Source organism: Mus musculus, chromosome 3 (genome assembly GCF_000001635.26).
Source record: "Mus musculus strain C57BL/6J chromosome 3, GRCm38.p6 C57BL/6J".
NCBI lineage: Eukaryota > Metazoa > Chordata > Mammalia > Rodentia > Muridae > Mus > Mus musculus.
Window position 1 is genome coordinate 107,496,966 of NC_000069.6, and position 21,280 is coordinate 107,518,245.

A 21,280-nucleotide genomic window follows, 5' to 3' on the forward strand; every position below is an offset into this window, starting at 1 on the left:
ACCTTGTGGGAGGCGTGTCCCTCAGATTCATTTGAGTAATGTCAGCAAGCAGGTGCATACACACATCCTGGATTGGTCACACCAGAGGGGGCCACCTGAGCACACATCTGCTGAGGGAACTCATGGAGAGAGCATTCCAGGAGAAGCTTCCCACTGAGTCTCACAAAACAGCGTCTAACTTAGCATGTGCATGCACATTCTCACACACACACACACACACACACAAACACACCACAAAGGCACCCATTCACGCACATGCTCATCCATCCTGTCACTCACAAGCTGCCCCATCAAGTGCTCATAGGTGAAGGGAAATGAGGCTGAAGAGCCAGAGGCACAGATCCCTCATCTCTCTTTAACTCGGTCTTTAATAAAAACAAGCAATAGAAGCAATCTACTGCAGAAAGACAACAAGAAAGAGCCTCATAGGTTTTTTTATTTTGCCTCGGGTAGGATGAAATGTACAGGAAGCTGAGTCTAAGAGTCAGAGCACACTAGTACTATCTCCTGTAAATGTTCCTCTTGCCACAAATTGGGGAAAGCCTCTAAAAGAGATCTATGGCAAGAAAAAAAACTATGGACTGGTTTCCTGTGACCGAAGTTCCTTCTATCCCAATCATGACTGCAGGTCATTACCACACGGAACTTAGTTGCACAGAGGGTTCAAGGCCAGGACACTTAGGTGAGCTGAGTTCATGGTTAGTCAAAGGAAAATGCGTGTATCGATTGTTGTTTAAATCAAATGGACATGCAGCAGCCACCCTCTTCTACCTTGGAAGACATGACTTGGAGACAACTGGATTTCTTCTGATGCTGCCAAGTCTTTCAGGAGTCCTGGGACTAAACAGCTGGGAACATCAGGGTGTTTAGTAGAACACAACCACGAGTGGAGCCTGGCTCTCCACAGTTCCTCAGATCCCTGCCTATGCCCTGTGTCTTGCTTTTGGCAAACCTCTTCTATTTCTCGGGACAGGATTTCACTGACACCAAGAGCCCATTTTTTGGCCCCAGTTCATTGAGATAAGGATTGAAAAGGAGCTGAGGTCAGACTCAGGTCAGATCATCAAGACTAGAATCCAGGCTCTGCCACTTACTTTGCAACTTGGACAAATGACTTGGTCTCTCTTTCTTGTTATTTTGTCAGCTACTTAGACCAGTGGTTTTCAATCTGGGGGCCAAGACCCCTTCAAAGGCAAACAACCCTTTCACAGGGGTCACCTAACACCATAGGAGAACACACATATTTACATTATTATTCAAACAGTAGCAAAATTACAATTATGAGGTAGCAACATAATGATTTTCTAGTTGGGAGTCACCACAACATGAAGTACTGTATTAAAGGGTCGCAGCATTAAGAAGGTTAGGAATCACTGATGTACACAGAATGAAAATATTAGGCAAAACTGTATGAAATTGCTGGTATATGCCCATTTTTAATTTACAAAAAAATGCTACTTTGTATTCCTCCACTTCCAGCTTCTATATAAAGGGTTGTCATGAAGAAGAAATGAGTTATTTTGAATAGACAGACTAAGAAGACTGCTGCTATACAACCCTTAGGAGGTGGTCTGGCTGGCAGATTTGGGTCACTAGGGTGAGCCTTTGAGAGTTACAGCCGGTTCCTAATTCTGTATTTCTTAGTCTACCCTGCCATCACTCCCCAAAGCACTTCTGTGGCACAGAGACATTCATATCTCCACCACGAAGACAGACCTCCCCTGAAACCCTGAGTCAAACTAAATCCTTCCTCTTAAGTTTCTTCTGTTAAGTATTCTAGTGACCAATACAAAGTAACCAATACAGAGTGAACAACACAAAGTGACCAATACAAAGTAGGCAATATAAAGGCCAGATGGTGTCCCTCTCTGAACTGGGCAGAAAGTTTGGGAGAGGCTACAATGTTAGGAATTCTTTGGGGGAAGGCAGAAAGAGCCTGAGTCAAAATGTCTGTAAAGCTATAGCCATCCAGCAGGCTGGAGTGTGGTGGTCCCACAGCAGGGAACTCAGGAGCTATGAAGTTCTCTGCTGGCAGCTTTCTCAGGAACACTAAGCACAGGTTTGGAAATGCAGCTTTCAGCTTTCTTCTGTATCTCTGACTGTCAGCTTGACTACAGTCATCTGAGAAGGGAGTCTCAGTTGAGGGATTTCCCAGGTCAGACTGGCCTCTGGGCGTGGCCTCTGATTAGTAATTGATGGAGGAGAGCCCAGCCTACTGTGGGCAGCACCATTCCCTGGGAAGGTGGTCTGGGTTATACAAGAAAGCTAGCTAGGCATTATACCATGAGTAAGCATGCAGTGTTTCTCCATGGTATCTTGAGTTCTTGCTTGAGTTTCAGCCCTGGTTGTGACCTAGACATATATAAGCCAAATAAACCCTTTCCTCACTTAAGTTGCTTTTAAATAAGAGTATTTTAACACAATTAAAAAAAAACCTAAAACACAAGTTTACTGTTTTGCTGCTGCTGCTGTTTGTAATTTTTCCATGGTTTCAAACCAGTTTGCCTTTGGAAAATTCTGGTGAGCCTCCACACTCTGGAGAGACAGAGCCTAGGAGTATCTCCCTACCTTAGGTGCTTTATCAGCACTGATGGTAATTTTATTGCAAGCCATAATGTTCAAGAGAAATGTGCATTCAGGTGCCGCATCAGACCCCACTGCAGGCAGCCAATCCGTATGGTGTAAAGTGCACAGGCCAGGTTCAGACCCACCAGGTGAAATCCTGTCACTAGCATTAATCCTTCATGCCACATGACCTGGAAAAAATTATCCAACCAATTTGTATCTCAGTTCTATAGTCTTTATAAAGGAAAGACAATGGCCTTCTTTCTTAAACAAGGTTGCTGGGAGGAGCTGATGGATGAACCATGTGGAACTGCTGCTTTGGCTGTTTCAGGATGCTCAGCTAGGAGGAGTTTCTAGCAGTAGGCCCAGCATCCATTAAGTGCTTAAAATAGTACTTTGTATCTCATAAGTGTTTGACAATAACAGCCAACACTTGTTTTTACCAACATAGTATATAAGATTCATTTAATCCTTCCAACCATCCTGTAGGCAGGAAGTACTCTTATGCTCAATTTGCAGAATAAACCCTGAGAGGTTCAGCAGCTTGTACCAGGTCCTAGGCCTGTCAGATAGTGTTGTTAACAGGGCTATGTTCTTGGCACAACTCTTAGTGAGGTGCACTTAACAATGTCCAGGACCCACATTCGTATCATGGCCTCCAGCCTTTTTTATAGCTATGAGCCACTTGTGTGACTCTCTGAGTCTTGTTCTGGAATCCCACACTCCTCCCTCCGAGGACTCCAGTTCTGCCTCAGCAAAAGCATGGCCCTTTCTACCCTAGCCAAGCCCATTTTTCCCCCGGTCTCCTTGATCAATCCTGTCCTGGTTACTTCTTACCTCCTCCATTTTTCTGGCACAGGTAGGGGAACCTCCAGATGTTGCCCAGGCCCACAGAGAAGCCAATCTGGGCCAGGATGTACTGCAGCTTGCTATTCCAGGCTGGCCGGTCCTCTGTGTCCAGCTCCTCCTCCGCCACCTTCTGCTTGCCACCTGTCTCGCCGGCCACGTTCAGTACACTCTGCTTGTAGTCCACAGGCTCCTCCAGAGCCAGCAAGTCAGCCACTGACTCGGTGACATGCTCATTGCTGTGTTCGCGCTGGGTCACCTTGCTGTTCTTCGGCATGGGTGCCACTGGGGCCGTGTAGCCCTGTTCCCCAGCACACAGAGAAGGTGGGGCTCGGTTCCTGTCAGCTTTTTCTCATCCAAAAGCCTGTGAAAGCAGATGAGCAGCAGATGATTCACTGACAATTCCAGACATAAGGATCCCAAAGGAAACAGACAGAACCCAAAGCAAATCCCTGGTAGATATACCTTACTTGAGAGGGGTCTGAGGTAGTGAACTCGCCTTTATTCCCACTAGGATGCTCACTGGGGAGCTGAAGGTAAGCGCACATGTTGTTTTCCCATAGGTGTTACCTGGGCATCACTAGAAGGTTCTGGAAACCTACTGTGGCAGACCCAACAAAACCATATACCAAACCTAAATAAAGGTCATCTACCATGACATCTGTCTTTTGCAATGCAGAGCCTAGAGTGGTCAAGACCTTTAGACATGCCCACAGCCTTCTCCCTCCAAGGGAGCAGGCTTGGGGCTCACACCTATCTCTATTGTGTTCTAGTTAGCCAAAGCCACCTGGCGGGACCCTGATGTGGTGGTTAATTTCAATTATCAACTTGTTAGATTAAGGAAGCACTTCGTGAAGTACCCCTTTGAGTGTTTTAAGAGGGGGTTGGAGAGTGTCCACCCTGTGTGTGTGTGTGTGTGTGTGTGTGTGTGTGTGTGTGTGTGTGTGTGTGTGCCATCCCATCCCATGGGCTGAGGTCCCAGACTGAATAAAAAGGAGGAAAGAAAGAAAACAAGTCAGCTTCCCCTTGCTGTGCTCCCTAGCCTGGGGAGACAGATGTGAGCAAGCAGACGCATGCTCCCTGCTGCCAGTGCCCCTCGCTGCTCCTACCACCAAAAGAAGTCCTTGCTTATGGTTACAGCCACGAGGAAGTAACTAATACACACGGGAAGCCAGTGTCTGACTTCCCTAAATTCTTTCTGCTCAAAACATAATCCATGAGCCAAAGAGTCACTAGGAGTTCAATAGAAATGGGGGCTGCTAGGCCTTCTAATGATCCAGGAAGTTCTGCAGGGATCACTATGGGGCTCCTGAACACTAGCTTCTGAGTCCCTTTCCTATTCCCTGGCAGGAAAGCTGCCCAGGCTCAGCTACGGATTCTGGCACCAGAGCCCTAGAAACGCTTGCTCAGTGCCAACAAATCCTGGGTCATTGCTCAGCATTGACATTATCTGAAGGCCACTGCAGCCAAGAGCTGTTCCTCCATCCTTCAGCGACAGCTTTATGGCAGATAATGTCTGCACGACATGGGTGGGGGAGGCAGAACCCTCCCCTTCTGCTGCCATCCCTCATTTGTCTTTTACACTTTCCTTTAGAGAGAGAGAGAGAGAGCACCAAGAAAATGAGTGCTTTGACGATTCCCAGTGTTCTGTTATATTTCAAGGCACCTCCTCATTAAGGAGAGGCTGGAGGATTTAAAATTAAACACACACACCCCAGCCTACCGTTGCCCTGCATCTTTCTAGGGATGTAAATTAGCCAGCGCTGTAATTACTTTATTAAGGGAACAAGCTGTCTCTGGAAGCCAGGCTTACTATTCTTCTCATGTGTCTATGCCCCCTGAAAAGCACAGACAAGGTCGTTGTGTTCACGGGGTGTTCTTTCTTCTGGGGATGATATAGCCTTCCTGGCTAACTCCAGGTAGGGCCTGACCATCCCAGACCTGCTACACATGTGATAAAGCTGTGAGACTTGTCTGATGGGGACAAGCCATTTACGCTAGCCTGTGGGACTGGCTAGCTCTATCCATGCCGGGCCATGGACCACATCAGGAGGTGACCTTAGCCTGCTATTTTTATTCAAGAACAGCAGTGAATCTTTTGCAAATGTCCCTTCCATTCCAGGAAAAGCACATCAGGGTCTCAGGCTTTGGAGGAACTGGGGCAGAGTCACCCTGCCTAAAAGATGTCAGGATTTCCAATAGGGAGCTCTGTTGGGACTCCACAGTGGGCTACCTGAATAGCCCATTGTGTCCTAGAGGGTGCCCTAGAGGGTGTGTCTGTGGTCTCAGTAGCCCTCAGGACTCTCTTCCCAGCTGGTGTATACCCATGCTACACAAGTGAAGGGTACTCTAGGAGTTAGGCAATTCCTGTGTCTAGACCTGGGATGTCAAGATAAGTACCTGTATGGACATGCAGAAGGTCCCTGACCGTAGCCCACTCAGATGGAAGCACTCACATGCTCGTCCTGACTGGGAGCATGCTCATCCCCTGCAGCTCACCTTGAAGGCTCTTACTGCAGATCAGAGCCAAGGATACTGGTTGAGGGGTCTGGAAATTGCAACCACTCAGATGCTTTGGCTTAGAATTTTGTCCAGCTACTTTTTCTACATAGGACCTCCCAGAACACTTTGCAATGCCTTAGGTCTGATTTACTGATCATCAGGCTTGAAGTAGACAAAACCAGGGGGACTCCCCACCAGCTGCAGAATGCATCTCATTGCTAACCAACTAGAGCACATGTTTCTCCATAAAGGCCTAGTGAGTAGCAGCTCCGGTCACTAATGTGAAAAAAAAAAAAAGTACCACCGCTTTATGCTAGAAACGCTCAAGCACAAATGCAGAGGGCAGCCACAGCCGCATGACCTGGAGCCACAGGGCCACGCCCAGGGCTGCATGACCTTCTTTCTACTGATGTCACTTACTCATAGAGTTTCCTGCACTCTGTAGGATGGGGCCCAGGGACCCTGGTACCACTATGTCTGCAGGATACAAGCTCTGAGCTGCACAGGATACAACCTGTGAACTGCAGTGCTGGGCTGTAACAACAACCAGGAAGTCCTACATCCAGTGACTAATTTCAGGTGATGAAAGAACCATATTCTGAAAAATTAAATCTTAAGGGACCCTATAAACGCCCAATACAGCATCTAATGTGTGTGTGTGTGTGTGTGTGTGTGTGTGCATGAGTATGTATGTATATATGTATGAGAAAACTAAGTCTCAAAGAGAGGCAATTAATTGCTCAACCTACCCAGGTTCTCCTGACACCCTAACAGGGAATCCCACTAATCAGTCAGGATCAACACTGTTGATCTGGAGAGAGGGTTTCAGGAAGGCAGCATACCAGGATCTGTTCTGGGGGCAGCAATACTTCAGTGAGCAAGACAGACTCTCTCATGTAGTTCACATTTCTTTTACACAATCAAATGCTAAAGAAATTAATATCAAACGTAGTATGGCCAGGGATGACGTGTGCCACAAAGAGGAGCAGCATGGGAGAAATGGAGCCACCTGTCTTCCTGCTGGGGATGGAGGATGTCAGGAAAGGCATCATGGTAGCTATGGTGACTCTGGAGCAGAGCCCTAAATGACAGGAGAGAACACTAGCAGAGATCTCTCACACACACACACACACACACACACACACACACACTCACACACACACACACACACACACACTCACACACACCCCAAGTTGTCTGAGTGATTCAGGAACAGCAATGTGGTCCAAATGGCCAGAGAGAGGAAAGAACCTGAAATGCATGCCGGGCATCCAGGACTTGGATGGGCATCTGATGAAGTACTGACCCCTGGAGGACTTGACCACATACTAGATTTGTCCTCCTGGTCAAGACCTACCAGTTACCCAAAGCTCATCTCCTCGTGGTGAAAACGGCTCTATTTAATGACAGGCTCCCTCTCCCAAAAAGCTGCTGGGAAGCAGAGCAAACGGCTGGAAGGAAGTGCCCAGAACAGATGCAGGTACAAAGGAAGGGTCCAGCTGGCAACAGCTGCAGCCAGAAGGTCTAGCACTAGCCAGCTTCTCACATTAAACTGTACAAGTCTTCATTTCTATTTGTCTACATGATTTCCCTCTTTCTCCTAAGAAAGAGCCAGAGTGAGCTACAAGTGGGAATGGAGGTGGGTGGTTGAGAGAAACATTTCCACCCACCTCAGAAATGTCCACCTTGTATGTGTGTGCATGCATGTGTGTGTGTGTGTGTGTGTGTGTGTGTGTGTGTGTGTGTGTGTTGCCAGCAATCTAGCCCAGAGCCTTATGAACATTAGGCAAGTACTCTCCCACTGAGTTACAGCCCCAGCCCAGAAGCACTCAGTCCTCATAGCAGGAACTGGGCCCCCCTGAGGCTTCTCACTAGCACCTTATTCATCAGACCCTAGAGCCCCAAAGAGCCAAATACACACCATGCAGCTCCAGGCGGGGATTCAATAGCTCAGCAACATGACTTAGAAAAGTTAAGCACTGTTGTTAGTAATAACATAGCTCATATAGCCTTTGTGGTCATTTGAAGCCACTTTTAAACATTTTTGCCTGGTGATAGAGTACGGGGTGTTGATTATGATGAGTGTGGGTTCAAATCTAAGCATCACTGTGTATCAACTACCTGGGCCTCTGTTCTCTCACCTGTCACAGATATGTTCCAAAGTATCCCTCACAACACTGAGAATTGTCATGCAGGACAGAAGCCACAGACTCTAAGAGGTTTGCACAAACACGCCTCACCATCATCACGGGCTCTTATTTGAGTTCCACTCCATGGAACCCAGGGAAGCAAGCAGTTAACTGTGTGTGCACTTTGCCTACAGATGGGAACACCCGGGCCAAGGGTAGCGCAGAGCATGGGCCACATTCATCTTTAATGTGTTTTGAATTTTTTAGTGTGTGTGTGTGTGTGTGTGTGCGTGCGTGTGTACGCGCGCGAATGTGGAAGTCAGAGGACAATTTATGGGAGATGGTTCTCTCGTTCCAGTAGATGGAGATTGCACTTAAGTCATCAGGCTTAGCAGTGGTGGCCTTTACCTCCTAAGCTATCTCAGCAGCCCTGTGCAGTTTCTTTTAAAAGTAAGGTGGGACCAGCTTTTTAATCCTAGCCTCCAACCCCCAACACACACACACTCATAACCTCATAACACACACACAGAGTGCACACAGTGCCTAAGCCTGCAGCCCATGTGCTGGCTTAGTCTATGGCTAATTGCCAGCTTTCAGTTACTTAGTCAATGGCCCTAATACAGCCTAGGACAAACACCAGGACACTAGAATCCTGAGAAGGCAAGCTCTCTCTGCTCTGCCTTTACACACCACAGGGCCAGTCATGAGCCAAGTATGCAGCCTGCAGCCTAACTTCTCTGAATCTCAGTTTCCCAGTGTGTGAGTGAGGATTCTGTGCAACCTCCCAGCATATGTCTAATGAGTGTCCTTCTTGCCTGTTGGTGTGAGCAAGGCATGATCCGCCCCACCCAGGTACTGGGTGCAGCAGGCTCTGCAGTCTGTCTGTCCTGCCACTCTGTCAGCTGAGATCCTGCTGGAGTGTAGTGAGGAGGTGTTGACAGCCAGCCTATGCATACTCTAGTTATCCCCCTGTAGTAGTAGTTGGGGTAGGTTGTAAAGTCTTTCAAGAGCAGCACATCAGATGATGAAGTTGCATGGTACTCTGAAAAGAATGCCTCAATTACTTAAAGCACAAAACAGAGGGGCTGAGTGCACAGCGAGCCTTTAGTGCCAGCTTGTCACTTAGCAACCCGTGTAGCTCATAGCTCAGAATAGCTCATGCGAGAAAAGCAGGACTGAGCAGTGAACTGTGAATCTTCTTTAAAGGAGAGAAGGGAGGAAAAAAAAACATATAGTGAGACTGGGAGGCAGACAGGTAAAAATATCTCCTGCCAGATCTCTAATGGCTTCACAACAAATGTTCAAACACAACACCTTGGTAATCAGCCATAGAGAGAGTCTGGCTGTTCTCACCCTGGGAGCAGGGCCACACTGAGGCCTCCACCCAAAAGCCACTGAATACAGAGGAAAGTCGCTTCTGGGATGCTGGGTCAGCTCCTCTGGATCTGGGGTGGCTCTTGTTCAGGAAGGTCATTTAAGGCATGAACTCCCCAGGGAAGCCAGGTGAACAAGATGCCATCTTTGGAAAAGCAGGCAATTAGCCCAACTAATTCACACAACAGCACACACATTTTCCAGTCTGTGGTATGCCCAGTTCTGTTCCCTAAAGTTTATAACTCTGGAAAGCATCCTGTGACCCAGTCATTCTGAAGGAAAACCTTTACACGGAGGCAGACGCTAAGCAGACGTGGAGAACTCTAGCTGTTAAGTGGTAAGGCCAAGGTCCAGTCCAAGAACGCTTGCTGGTAAAAGGAAAATGTGGCCAAATCCCTTTCCCTCAGAGAAGGCTTAGTGGCTTCCTGATTTCCATGTGACCAGTGGTTGTGACCCCAGCAGTCTTCCTAATTTCCTCAGAGCTTCTGGGCTTCCACACAGCTCAAAACAAGTTGGGCTCTTTTTAGAGATACAAATTGTCCTCCTGATTATTTTTAACTATTTTCTCCATGTTTCTGACAGTCACCCAAGGCAAGCTGATAGAGCCTGCATGGTTTGATGGTGGCTTTTCTTTGACTTCCTCTCCCACAATACAACTGCAGGGATCACCAACTCCATTCTGATTCCTCCCTCTTTGACTCCATCCAAATGTCATGAAGTCTTGCAGGTGTGTGCATCTCTGCCCTGACTCCACCAGCCTGCTCTGCCTCAGGCCCTTTCTTTGCTTAGGAACCTTTGGTAAGCTCTCTACTTACTTCTCTTAGCAATCTACTCATGGCCTTTTACTATGTGTGTGTGCGTGTAATTATATGTATAATAATAATAATTACTATTATTATATATGTATGTGTGTTTGTGTTAGTGTCTATGTGTATGTGTTGTGCGTGAGTGCATGCATGTGTGCCCTGAGGACAACCTGTGGGAGTTGGTTCTCTCTGTCCACCATGTGGGTCTCCAGGACCAAATTCATGTCATCAGTCTTGGCATCGAGTAACTTTACCATCATGCTGGTCCTTACATGTGGTCCTCAGAAGCAGTTGCTAGAAATACTGTCATCTAGATCTGCTGCCCTTTAAAGAGAACCCAGAGCCCTTCTCAAAACATTCGATCTCCTCCATGTCCATCAATGTTGGCCTTCAATTCCTCCCTCTACAGAAACCCTTCCATGTCTACAACCTCCAGAAGCCTTCTAGGTCCATCTCTTGACTTCACCTCTGTAACGCCTCTGGTAATTCTTTGAGTGAACATTAATGGCCCTTTCCTCTCCTCTTCTCAGCATACTCCGTAAGACTCCCTTGGCTCCCTGGGATAGTCAGCTAGCTGCCCCTATGCCGCAGCCCTTTTCCAAACAAGACATTCCTTCAATGCAGAAACCAAGCAAGCTGTTAGCTTTTTATCCACCCTTCACTGTTCCTTGTACAGCTATTGCCTGTCACACAAATGTTACTCTACAAATTTCCACGGGTAAACCGTGGACTTTCTGAAGTCCTTTGCTTACCCACCCTCCAAGAACAACCTCCTTTCCGTGCTTAAATTTCAGCTGTTGCCTTTAAAACAGAGAGGCAGGGTAAGAAGCGGACAGAGTTGACCAGGGAGACACCGAGCCCCACCAGAAGCCTGCAGACCCCACTAGGGTGCTAATCAAACGCAGCTCTCTGAGCATGTGGGGAGAACCCAGAACTTAGGAGCCAGTTTTCTGTTCCTTGTTTATCTGTAAAATAAAGAACATCACTTACCTACCAACGACATCTGGCTGCCACATGAGTGGAAGGGAAAGGGTCGCAGAAACTTCTTGAGGAGTCAAATACAGGGAATGGGGGAGTTTCTCTGATCATTCCATGTCACAGGCTTGTCGGGTTTGTGTTTTGGTCTCCTATTTGGCGAGACCAAATTCTGATGTTTTTCTATTAATACATGCTCGATAAATACAATATGAAAAAAATGAACCTACATTTTGAATTCCCCTCAGATTTTTTTCCAGTCTGATTTAGTTTTATAGATTAAAAGTTTTTCCACTTTCTGATGCAATATTCTGATTTCCAAGAGCATGCCATGCCCCAGGGATGTGCTCGGGTGATAGTTTAAAGACTAAAGCACACCAAGAAGCCTGACTGCGAGCCATTGTCTTTTTTCCTCTTTCCAAGGAGCCAGCATTTGTGCTCCACCTTCATCACCTCACAGATGGGATTCATCTTCATCTCAGAAATGTGTGTGGATGGGCACAGAGCCTACAGGGGTCTAAGGATGGGGTGGTTCCCAACAACAAATGAGGCCAGGGAGTCAACTGTACCTTCTACAATGCCCTCCACCTTCCTGTCATAGTTGCTAAATGTGCTCTGTGTGGCTAAAATCTTGTTTTCTTAGTCAAGAGAGAAAAGAAGCAGAAAAAGGGGCAGATGGTCCAGAGGGGGAGAAACTGGCACCGGAGAACGTGGGTGTGGGCGTGGCCAGTGCAAGCCAGACCAGACCGTTCGGTTCCTTTTTACCATTTCCTATGAGAGGGAAAGGCATGCTCAGTATGTGAGATGGGTGGCTGGGTGCCCGACGGCATGGGGTCATCCTGATAGCACGAGGTGCTGAGCTGCCCTCTGGGGGACTTCTGAAGATATAGCAAGTGTGGCAGTGACAGCTGCAGCCCACAGGTCATATGTTGAAGAAAATACTTAATCTCAGTCTGAGGTTTTACCCTGAGTTTGATTGATCATTCACTTCCCAGATCAAAGACACTCAACCTTTATATTTATAATAAGCCTTAATCAGCACTACAGCTGGGCAGATATCTACCCTCTATGTTATTATGTCTACTTCCCCATAACCCTGAGTTATAACTTGTTATATTCCATCTGGGCTACTAGCAAATCCAATTGGCCAGCCCTCATGGCCATGTTTTAAAGTTCTTACCCCTTGGCATCTTCTGCTCTCTCCTCCTCACAGTTCTCTTCAGACCCTGATTCTGGGAACCTCACACCCCACCTGTCTCAGTTCTTCGGGTATAGGCTGTAGGCATCTTTATTCAGCAATCACGGGATAAGTCACATAGTGCCATTTGGAACCACGTGCAGTTCCTCTCTTCCCTGGGGGCAACCAGGCCTTGGGGGCCAGTACTTATCATTACAATACAAGCAAAAAACCAAACCTCAACTGTCACACTGCTCGAGATCCACCTCTGTGGGAGCCATGGTGCTAAGCACCACTTAGCCATTGTCTACTTAATCCCCACTCCCACCCCACCCCCGTGATCGGAACTGGAAGTAACACTTATAGCCACATTTTAAAATGAAGAAGTGCAGGCTACCAGGGATTGCCTATGTCTCATTGAGTTAGAGATACTTGGATCTTGGGCCAGTGGAAGTAGGTCACTCCTGCCATAGACTGGCTGCCATTTTGAAATGGACATTGATTGCATATTACATCCTGCTTCTCATGTGTTCTAGTGAGCATAAACACTAGATCTGCACTGTCATGGTCAGACTCCAGGGCCTGACTCCCAGCTTGACTACAATCTTGAAAGGACATGGGGTTTAGAAGCAGGAAACCTAGTCATGTGTCCTGCTCTGCCATCTACCAGCAGGGAATCTCTGGGAACATCTGTAGCCTTTTTTGATTCCAGCTTCTGGACCTGAGAGACGGGGATAAACACTCCTAATTCATGTGTATGAAAGCATAAGGACTGTGGTTAACAGAGCCCCCACTCCCTGTAAGGCAGCACTGGTTGCCTCCTTTAGTTAAGAAAATGTAGGAATTTGGCTTAACCAGGAACATAGATAGATCCACCTGTGGTATAACCTGAAATAGACATGGAAACCAAGGAAACCCACTGACATGGTAAGCTTGCACTGACATGCAAGCGATCATTACTCAAATAACTCCCCACTGACCTCTTGGACTGGAAGAATGGAACCCAGATTCCTGTCAATTAGAGGCGCTACTGAAAGTACATTTAAAATTGCTTTTTGTTTCCCTCCTTTCTCTTTCCTTCCTTTTCTTTATTTCTTTCAATATACACTATACACTGTGAGCCGGGCCCTGTTCTGGAACGACAAAAGACAGAGGAAATTGTGTTGCTGCCCTGTGGTATTTATATTCTCATGCTGGGAGGCCAGGAAATATATGATATATAAAACACAATATGAGGGGATGGAGTTGGGGGAGGGGTGCTATGAGATGGAGATCTGTTAAGAACACATTCTGATAAGGGAACAAAGGGGCTAAACACAGAGAGAATGAGCCATTTCAATTTCCTGGGAAGGTATGGAAGATAGAGGAACCAGAAAGCACAAAGGCCCTGAGACAGGACCAGGGTGCATAGTGAATGTAAGCAACAAAACAGTTTATGGCGAGAGCACCCTGAGTAAGGGATGCTGGGATGGATCAAGGCCGGGAGACAGAATGCCCAAAGCAGGCAAGTCCTACAGATGTGAAAAAATGGTTTGGACTTTTCTTGAGGCTAGCAGAAAGGTCTCAGAGATTTGTAAGCTGAGATAGGATCTGACACAGTTATTTTCAAATGGATCTATAGCTGTCTGTAATTCAACAACTGGAGAAACTGGGAGGGCAGGTGAAAGATGGTGGCAACCTGGGCTGCTGCATGAGGTAAAAGAACACGAGGAGCCAGGTTGTTGGACACTCCAGGCCCCAGATAAAAGACCTCTGTGTATACCAATTTTAAGAAAGAAAAAGGTTAAAATTAGATTTGAAAACAAAAGTGAATGACCGCGGGTCTTCCTCTCTGCTTTTCCTACCACGGGGGGCTCACGGTGGTGGCAGATGGGTCTCCTAGCATCTGTCCAAATCTTCTGACCTGGATTTTCTTTTTTTTTTTTATAAGTATAACATATTATAATTTAAAGTACTACATTATAGTTATTTTTGTTTATTAAAGGAAAAAGTACAGATGTTAAATATAATATTCTATATACAAGTTATTAGCAATGTCACTTTAATCAGAAATTTTCACTCTCTACATTGTTTACCTCCTATAGTAGATAAATTTGGAGTTCTATGGCCCCTGTCAAAGACAACTGGCCATAGACAAAGACACAAGTATGACCTGGATTTTCTTAAACTCATTATTTTCTCTTGTTTCAAAGAGACATAGAAGGATCATGGTGTCCAATTACCTGAGTTACCCAGCAGAGTTCTGAAGAGCTCTTGAAGGAAGAGTAATCAGAAACCCTTAATTACAATCCCCACATGGTGTCTCCTTCCTGAGAACAAGGAGGGTTGGATCTCTTTCCCTAACAGCCCTCTGTGCAGCTTGGTGGACAGCTGGGCAAGCTAGTATTCCTTACTGGAAACAAGTTAAAACGACCACCTACTACGCCCGCTAACAGAGAGTTCAATCATCATTTGGTGGATGAAAATTCCTAGGCAAAGCAACTCTAACCGTCATGTACAAGGTTATCCCGCCAACAGTGCAAGAGCTGAGGTTTTTAATTGTGATCTTACCAAGCTGTGTAGTGCAGACTCTTTCTCGAGTGCCAGTATTTTCCAAAGTTTTACAAATCACGGTACACAGAAAAATTAATACTGGTCTGGAACATTATGGTAAATGAAGGAGGCTTTGCAGCCCTGGGACACCCCCAACCTATTCCAAGATATTTGGACATCATGGTTTCTGGACTATATGTACTGTTAATCACCCTTTGGGAAGATCTGTAGTATGTCCTGCTGCCTTGCAAAATGGTGCACCCAAATTCACCCCACAGGTCCAGAAGAACAACCTCATGGACCAAGGCTTCTCCCTGAGGTCAAGAGCTTCCTTACTTCCATGGGTCCTTCTCAAAAACCAATAGAATACTGCACATGGAGGCCTGGTCAAGCAGCTTCTTCCTAGCTGTTGTAAGGAAGTCACAAATTACTAGCATGCAGTTAGCTTTTGGGTGTGGCGGGACCGTGGACAGCACCCACCAGTCATTTTGGGAACCTGCCCAACAGAGAAATCTGAGCTCTCCTTCCTTTAGATCCCACCAGAAGAGATGGTCTGGGTCCTCACTGACCTCTCACCTGGGACCACCTGCTGGAACCACCTACTGGGTGACATTCACATCTTTTGTGAACATCCAAATCTACTCTGCTTAAAGCTCCTGTGAGTCTTTAATCGCACCACAAAAATCTAGGGCTCTTATTCAGAGAAAAATACAATTGACAGAGTTTTGGGAGTATGGGCCAATGAATTCTATTTGAAAATAAAAGAACAGATGACAAATTGGTAGGGCATAAGAAGTCCTAGTTAAGTCAGTAAATATGAATGATGAGGTGGGATGAAGCAACTTGCTGTCTTTAGATGAACAGGTGGGTAAGCTCTAGAACTCAGTGCCAGGGCTTAGATCTGGAGTTCTTCTGGCTTCACTCCTGTCCCACAACTACAGAGGTCTTTACACCTCAACTCCAAGTTGTAGACTGAGGCAGCCTAGGACTCACTGGACCCAGAACCATTCTCTAATAAAACATACCTGGTTCTGAGATAGTATTTTAGTAACTCAGTGATAATTCATATTGCCTCTGAGCTTTTGTTCTCACATAGGAGTTTTCTGTGCACAGAGAATACCTAATTGTTTGTTTTTTAATAACTGAATTTGCACATTGATGAATCTCAATCTTTTTTTAATTACTTGTGGAAAAGGGGGGGAAAAAGAAGAATTATCAGCAGATTGTGTCTCCACAAAATGGCTGCCTCTGAAGCAAAGGTTTCTTGGTAGAAGAGGTTTCTGGGTAGCCTCTGTTAACTTGGGCAGGGGACCATTAATGCTTACATTTCAATTCTCTAGCCTTACTTACAGGAATGTCTCCTTTGAGCTCTCTGGAGGTTTGAGGATGGAGGCAGGCTAAGACAGGAAGAGCCTGTTCCTCTGGGAATGGCAACTTCTCAGAGAAGAGACATATAGGCAGGAGGAATCTATTTTCCTCCTGTTTTTTTTCCCAGAACAGCCAAGGACACAAGTGGTAGAGGCCTAAGAAGAGGAGAATCTCTATGGACCAGGAAGCGAGCAGCATCCCTGGCAGCAGCTGCAGTAAATAACCTTGGTGTACCAGCAGTTTGGCTTCGGGGTCTGGGCCTCATCAGAGACTGCAAATCCCTGGCACATACTGTCCAGCAGGGAAACCTGACACACCAGAGCTCCATCCACTCCTGCTGTCCTTGATTCTGCAGATGCAGAGATTCTCAGGGCAGCATCCGACCTGCTCTGCCTCATCCCTTCTGGCTCCAGGCACCAGCCCTGAGTGGACAAACTTTGAGGGAGTGAAATCTGGAGTGATCAAGTCAGGGGGAGAAAGATGGGAGCGAGCCAATGGAGCACCAAGAGAGAGTCTGGCATCTTTTTCTTGATTCTAGCTTGCCTGGAACCAAATGGCATATTCCTTAAACCTTGACAATGTGAGTCTGCTCATTTTCTACCAGTTTCCCATTGATAGAGATCTAATTCTCTCTCTTTCAGGACACTAGTTTGAAGAGCAAAGCCCACAGATTTTAATAAACCTTATTTTGATAAATACCTACACTGTCCGCCACATGGATTAAGAACTTGTTGTTAAGAATATATCACACAGTGGCTAAGAACATGCAACTTGAAGTCTGACAGAAGCAAGTGCCAAGTCTTGGGTTGCCTCTCACTAATCTGAGTGACCTTGAGCAAATTAGTTAACCTCTCAGAACCTCAAAATCCTCATCTATAAACTCCAGATAGTGCTATCTATCTCCTGGGATCTCGGGGAAGATTGAGTAAGATGGCCTGTAAATAGAGCATTTAGCACAGCACAGAGGCCTCGATAAAAACTGGGTATTATCTATGTGTGCCAGCCACAGCATGGAGTGCTGCAGCCCAGAACTACATTTTCCCCTCCTAAAAGCATGTGTGTGCTATTGTACACTTGTAATCCTGGCACCTGGGGAGCAGAGGGGTCAGGAATTCAAGGTCATTCTCAGCTATTTGGTGAGTGGGAGGCCAACCTGGGCTACATGAAACACTATGTGAGAAAAAGAGGACAGGTATAGAAGAGAGAAGGGGGAGGTACTGGAATGGAATGGAAGGCAGCAGGCATTTCCCTCAGAGCACTGCCTCATTTGTGTTCTAGGACAATATACCAACAATCCAGGGTTGTGCTTCCTTCTGACCTCCAGCAGCCTGGGACAATACTCTGGGGACGCTGGCAGAGGTCTGTTTGTTTTGTTTTGTTTTATTTTGTTTTGTTTTCCTACCCTGATTCTCAGATGTTCAGCTGTCAGGATTTCTTGCAGCATAGCCTGGAAGCTAGTGATAAGTTAGACTTTGTCTGGGGATTTGGGGGTTGGGGGGGCAACCACCTTCTTTTGAAAACTCTTCTGCAGCTTATCTTAGCAGTTTTAAGGGATTAATGATGACTCGTCCAACTGCAGCAAAACTGAACAGGAGAGTCTGGGGTGGGGGCACCAGGCAGGAGGCTGCTGCTGCTCTGGAATCCTTTCATCTCTGTTTCTATTGGATGTTTCCAGACAAAATACGGAAGGCATTGACTTCTGAGTAAACATGCAATGTAATCACACACACACACACACACACACACACACACACACACACACACTTTCAGTAGTCAGTTGGAGTCTCATGGGTCAACCTGGACCTTTTCTTGCTACCTTAGGGATCTTATGATCTGTGTAGCCCTGGCAGTCCTAGAACTCACTCTGTAGACCAGGTTGGTCTCAAACTCACAGACATCTGCCTCTGTCTCCGAAGTGCTGGGATTAAAGGTGTGTGCCACTACCTCCCAGTCATGTTCTTCATTCTTAAACCGAATTCATCTTAGGTCAGCCCTAGATTGGGGACTTTATAGAAGAGAAGGACAAGAAGCCCAGAACCCCTTAAGAAAGTGGGAGATCCATTCTCCTCTTTCCCCTCTAGAAAAAGCAAACCTCAGTTCTGCTGAGCCTTTCTTTTGAAGCTTCTAACTCTGCTCTAGATAAGACATGTAGGTAGGGAGATGGCAAGACATCTCCAAACAAAGAGAAAGAACCCCTGAAGTCTACTCAGCAGGTACACCAGCCTGGGAACAGGCCACAGTCATAAATAATACCAGTGAGTCAAGGTCTCTCTGCTGGAGTCATCCAGGAGCTATTGTAAATGCTCACACTGCTCACCTCACACAAGCCTGCTTCTTGTTCCAGCTTCCCCTTCCAGAGGAGACCTGAGAGTTGGAGTTGGCTCCATTTGAAGTTGAGTTGTGGGTTCAGTCATACAGAGTCTTACACACACACACACACACACACACACACACACACACACACACACGCACGCACACCATGCTCAGAAGCATAGCTGAGGTGAGGGAGATCATCTCTGGCTGAGATCCATAAGGGAAGAGGTGGGAACCCAACATCGGGGTGGCACCTGCCATGTCTAGCACTGGCCACAAAGTAAGAAAAATGGTACCAAGAGCATCCTCCTTAACAACTTTGAAAACAGATGTTCCAGGATGCAGTGGCTTGCTCAAGGTCACCATGTTGGCACATGATGGAACATTAGGCCAAACTGTGACCACAAGCACGGGACCCCTCTGCAGCCTGGTGGTACTCACCATCCCCATGGGGACAGAGTTCAACAGGCCCTCCTTAACAGCAGGCAGACTGAGATCTACTCTGAAGACTTGGCTACCCCTACACTACCTGCAAGCTCAGGCCATTCCAGCTCACGAGTCCTGCTAAAGAACTCCAAGGAACTCACAAACAGCTGACACACGACTCTGTGTGACTCAGGCTAAGCCAACTCCAATCAGAGCTGGTGGGCACGATTCCCCTCCTGCACTGAGTCACCAAAGGCTAAGCTGCAGAAATTCTCTATTCGACTCAACCACCTACTTAGCCACAGCTGCTCCATTAGAGGAAAAGGGAACACAGGAGCTAAAACCTCTGATGGCCTTGTCCACAGCCAAGGGCAACCAGGTGTGACCTGAAAGTCCTTCTCTCCCAAGAGATGGACCTAACTTACTAGATGGTATAATGTGAGAACCGCGGGAGGTGCAAGATGTTTAAGCTCCACATAGCCCACCAAAATAGATACTAAAGTTTTGGTACCGTTTTTTATGGAGCCATTGCAGGGTTTTCTCAGTCCCTGGCAGTTTTTTTGTTAAAAGGGCAATAACAGTCTTTCTTCTTCATCCCCACTCAACCCAACCCAATCCAACCTGCTTCTTGTTCACAACTGAACTGCCTCCCATAGTAGAAATTTCCTAATTCACATGTCCCATTAAACTATTTCTAAGGAGGAAGAGAAAAGGACAGAGGGAGAGAAAGGAGGAGGGAGGGAGGGTGAAGAGAGGGAGGGAGGGAAGTTTTCAAAGAATAAAACCCACTTGACTGCTACTGGGTCCGAGTAGCCTCAAAATTGAACTTGAACACAAGATAGAGCTGTTTGGGCTTTTAAAGAGGATGAAGCATCAGGCTTCCTTCTCAGGCGGCCGCGCCCCTAGGGGAGCAGTCCTGACGTACTGCGAACATCCCTTCAGAGCCCTGTCTGCACAGGTTTAAATGTGGCGGAGGCCTCTCTCCAGACAGCTGGCCCCTCTAGACTGTGGCCCCCAGTGCACATCACCTGTCTCTGCCTTTCGGTCCCCAGATGTGCTTCCCTCCTGGGAGGAAGGGCTCTTCCACTCTAGCCCCAAATTCACTGAGGAGCAGCCCCAGGGCTGGGAATTAAATCTCGGGCGCGAACGTTCTGCTTCTCTAGCCAATGTTACCGTCAAGGTCACGGGCCCGTGGCCGAGTGTCTGAGGCTGGGGTCTCCAGCAGCGCCGGAGCCTCCCCGTGGGGCTGCGCCCTAGGCGCGCTCCAGGCGGAGGGACCCACCGAGCTGGCCTCGCTGGCTCTTCATTAGTGCTCGCCTCTTCAGCTGTCCTGTTACCTCCGGAGTTCTGGGGCATCCTGAGCTCCAGAAGCTGAAGCTCAAGTCCAACCTGTGCAGGAGCTGCCGTGCACCCTTGACGCGCCAGAACGTCGCCGCCCCGGGCCTCCGTCGCCAGGCAACGATGGCTGGAGCGGCAGGAGGAGCCCCTGAGCCAGCGCAGGTCGTGTGGACCCAGAGAAAGCGCCGCCTTGCACGCTTTCAGGCCTTTCAGGCTGAGGCGGGGCCGCGCAAGCAAAGTTGCCGTGGCTGTCCCAGGGATGCCATTCGGGGAGCAAACAGCGACTCACCTGTCCCGCGTGGGCCGTCGCGCGGACTCGGCCCCTGGATTTCCGCCGAGTGGCCGTGGTCCCGGACGGGTCGTGGGTGCACCGTCCTTCCCGAGGGCAAGGGGAGTCAGGCAGCGACAGGCCCCAGCTGGGGCTGGGGGACCTGGAGCTGCGCGCGCCGGCGCACGCGACTCAGCTGGCTTGTCGCTCCCTCCGTCGCCGTGAGTCCCAACCCTGCTCCCGCCCTCCGCTCGCTCGGGGCTCTAGGGAGCCGCCCCGGGGCTCAGATCCCGCCGCGGAGGGAGCGCGTGGCTGCGAAGGCCCCGGCCGAGTGCCGTCGTCCCCGTGCCCGGTCCGCGTCGGCTCTGCGGAGCGGAACGGAGCTGGGCGGAGCGCGGCGCGCGCTGTTCCCTCGCTTTCCGAAAGGCCACCCTGGCGGCGGGGCGCCGTGACGCAGGCTTGACTCACGCGCGGGCCCGCGTCAATGCGAGGCTCCCCGGCTGCGTGCGAGGCTCTGATGGCGGACCCAAACAGAGTGGTGGGTAGGGAGCAGGAGAGGGGTTGCCGAAAGAAGCCTCTTGAGATCCGAAGGCTCTCTTTAGGCATCTGCTCTCAGGAAAATAAACTGCCATGGCCAAAGGCCTCCTGAGCCGAGGACCTC

General features: G+C 48.0%; 1 protein-coding gene across 5 annotated transcripts in view; it reads right to left on the reverse strand.

Moving 5' to 3' along the window:
* The window catches only part of Slc6a17 (solute carrier family 6 (neurotransmitter transporter), member 17), a 50,471-nt gene extending 29,418 nt beyond the window's left edge, over positions 1 to 21,053 (reverse strand). For 2 of the 5 annotated variants that reach the window (NM_172271.2, NM_001293689.1), the window contains exons 1-2: positions 20,641 to 21,053; positions 3,403 to 3,775 (exon numbers count right to left, since the gene is read on the reverse strand). In NM_172271.2, the coding sequence (NP_758475.1) occupies positions 3,403 to 3,688 (286 nt within the window). In that variant the 5' untranslated portion in view covers positions 3,689 to 3,775; positions 20,641 to 21,053. Of the gene's footprint in view, positions 1 to 3,402; positions 3,776 to 20,041; positions 20,130 to 20,295; positions 20,401 to 20,640 lie in introns of those variants that run through there. The other 3 variants (XM_006501407.3, XM_006501406.3, NR_121629.1) reach the window with 3 other exon arrangements.
* Between the last annotated feature and the right edge of the window lie 227 nt (positions 21,054 to 21,280).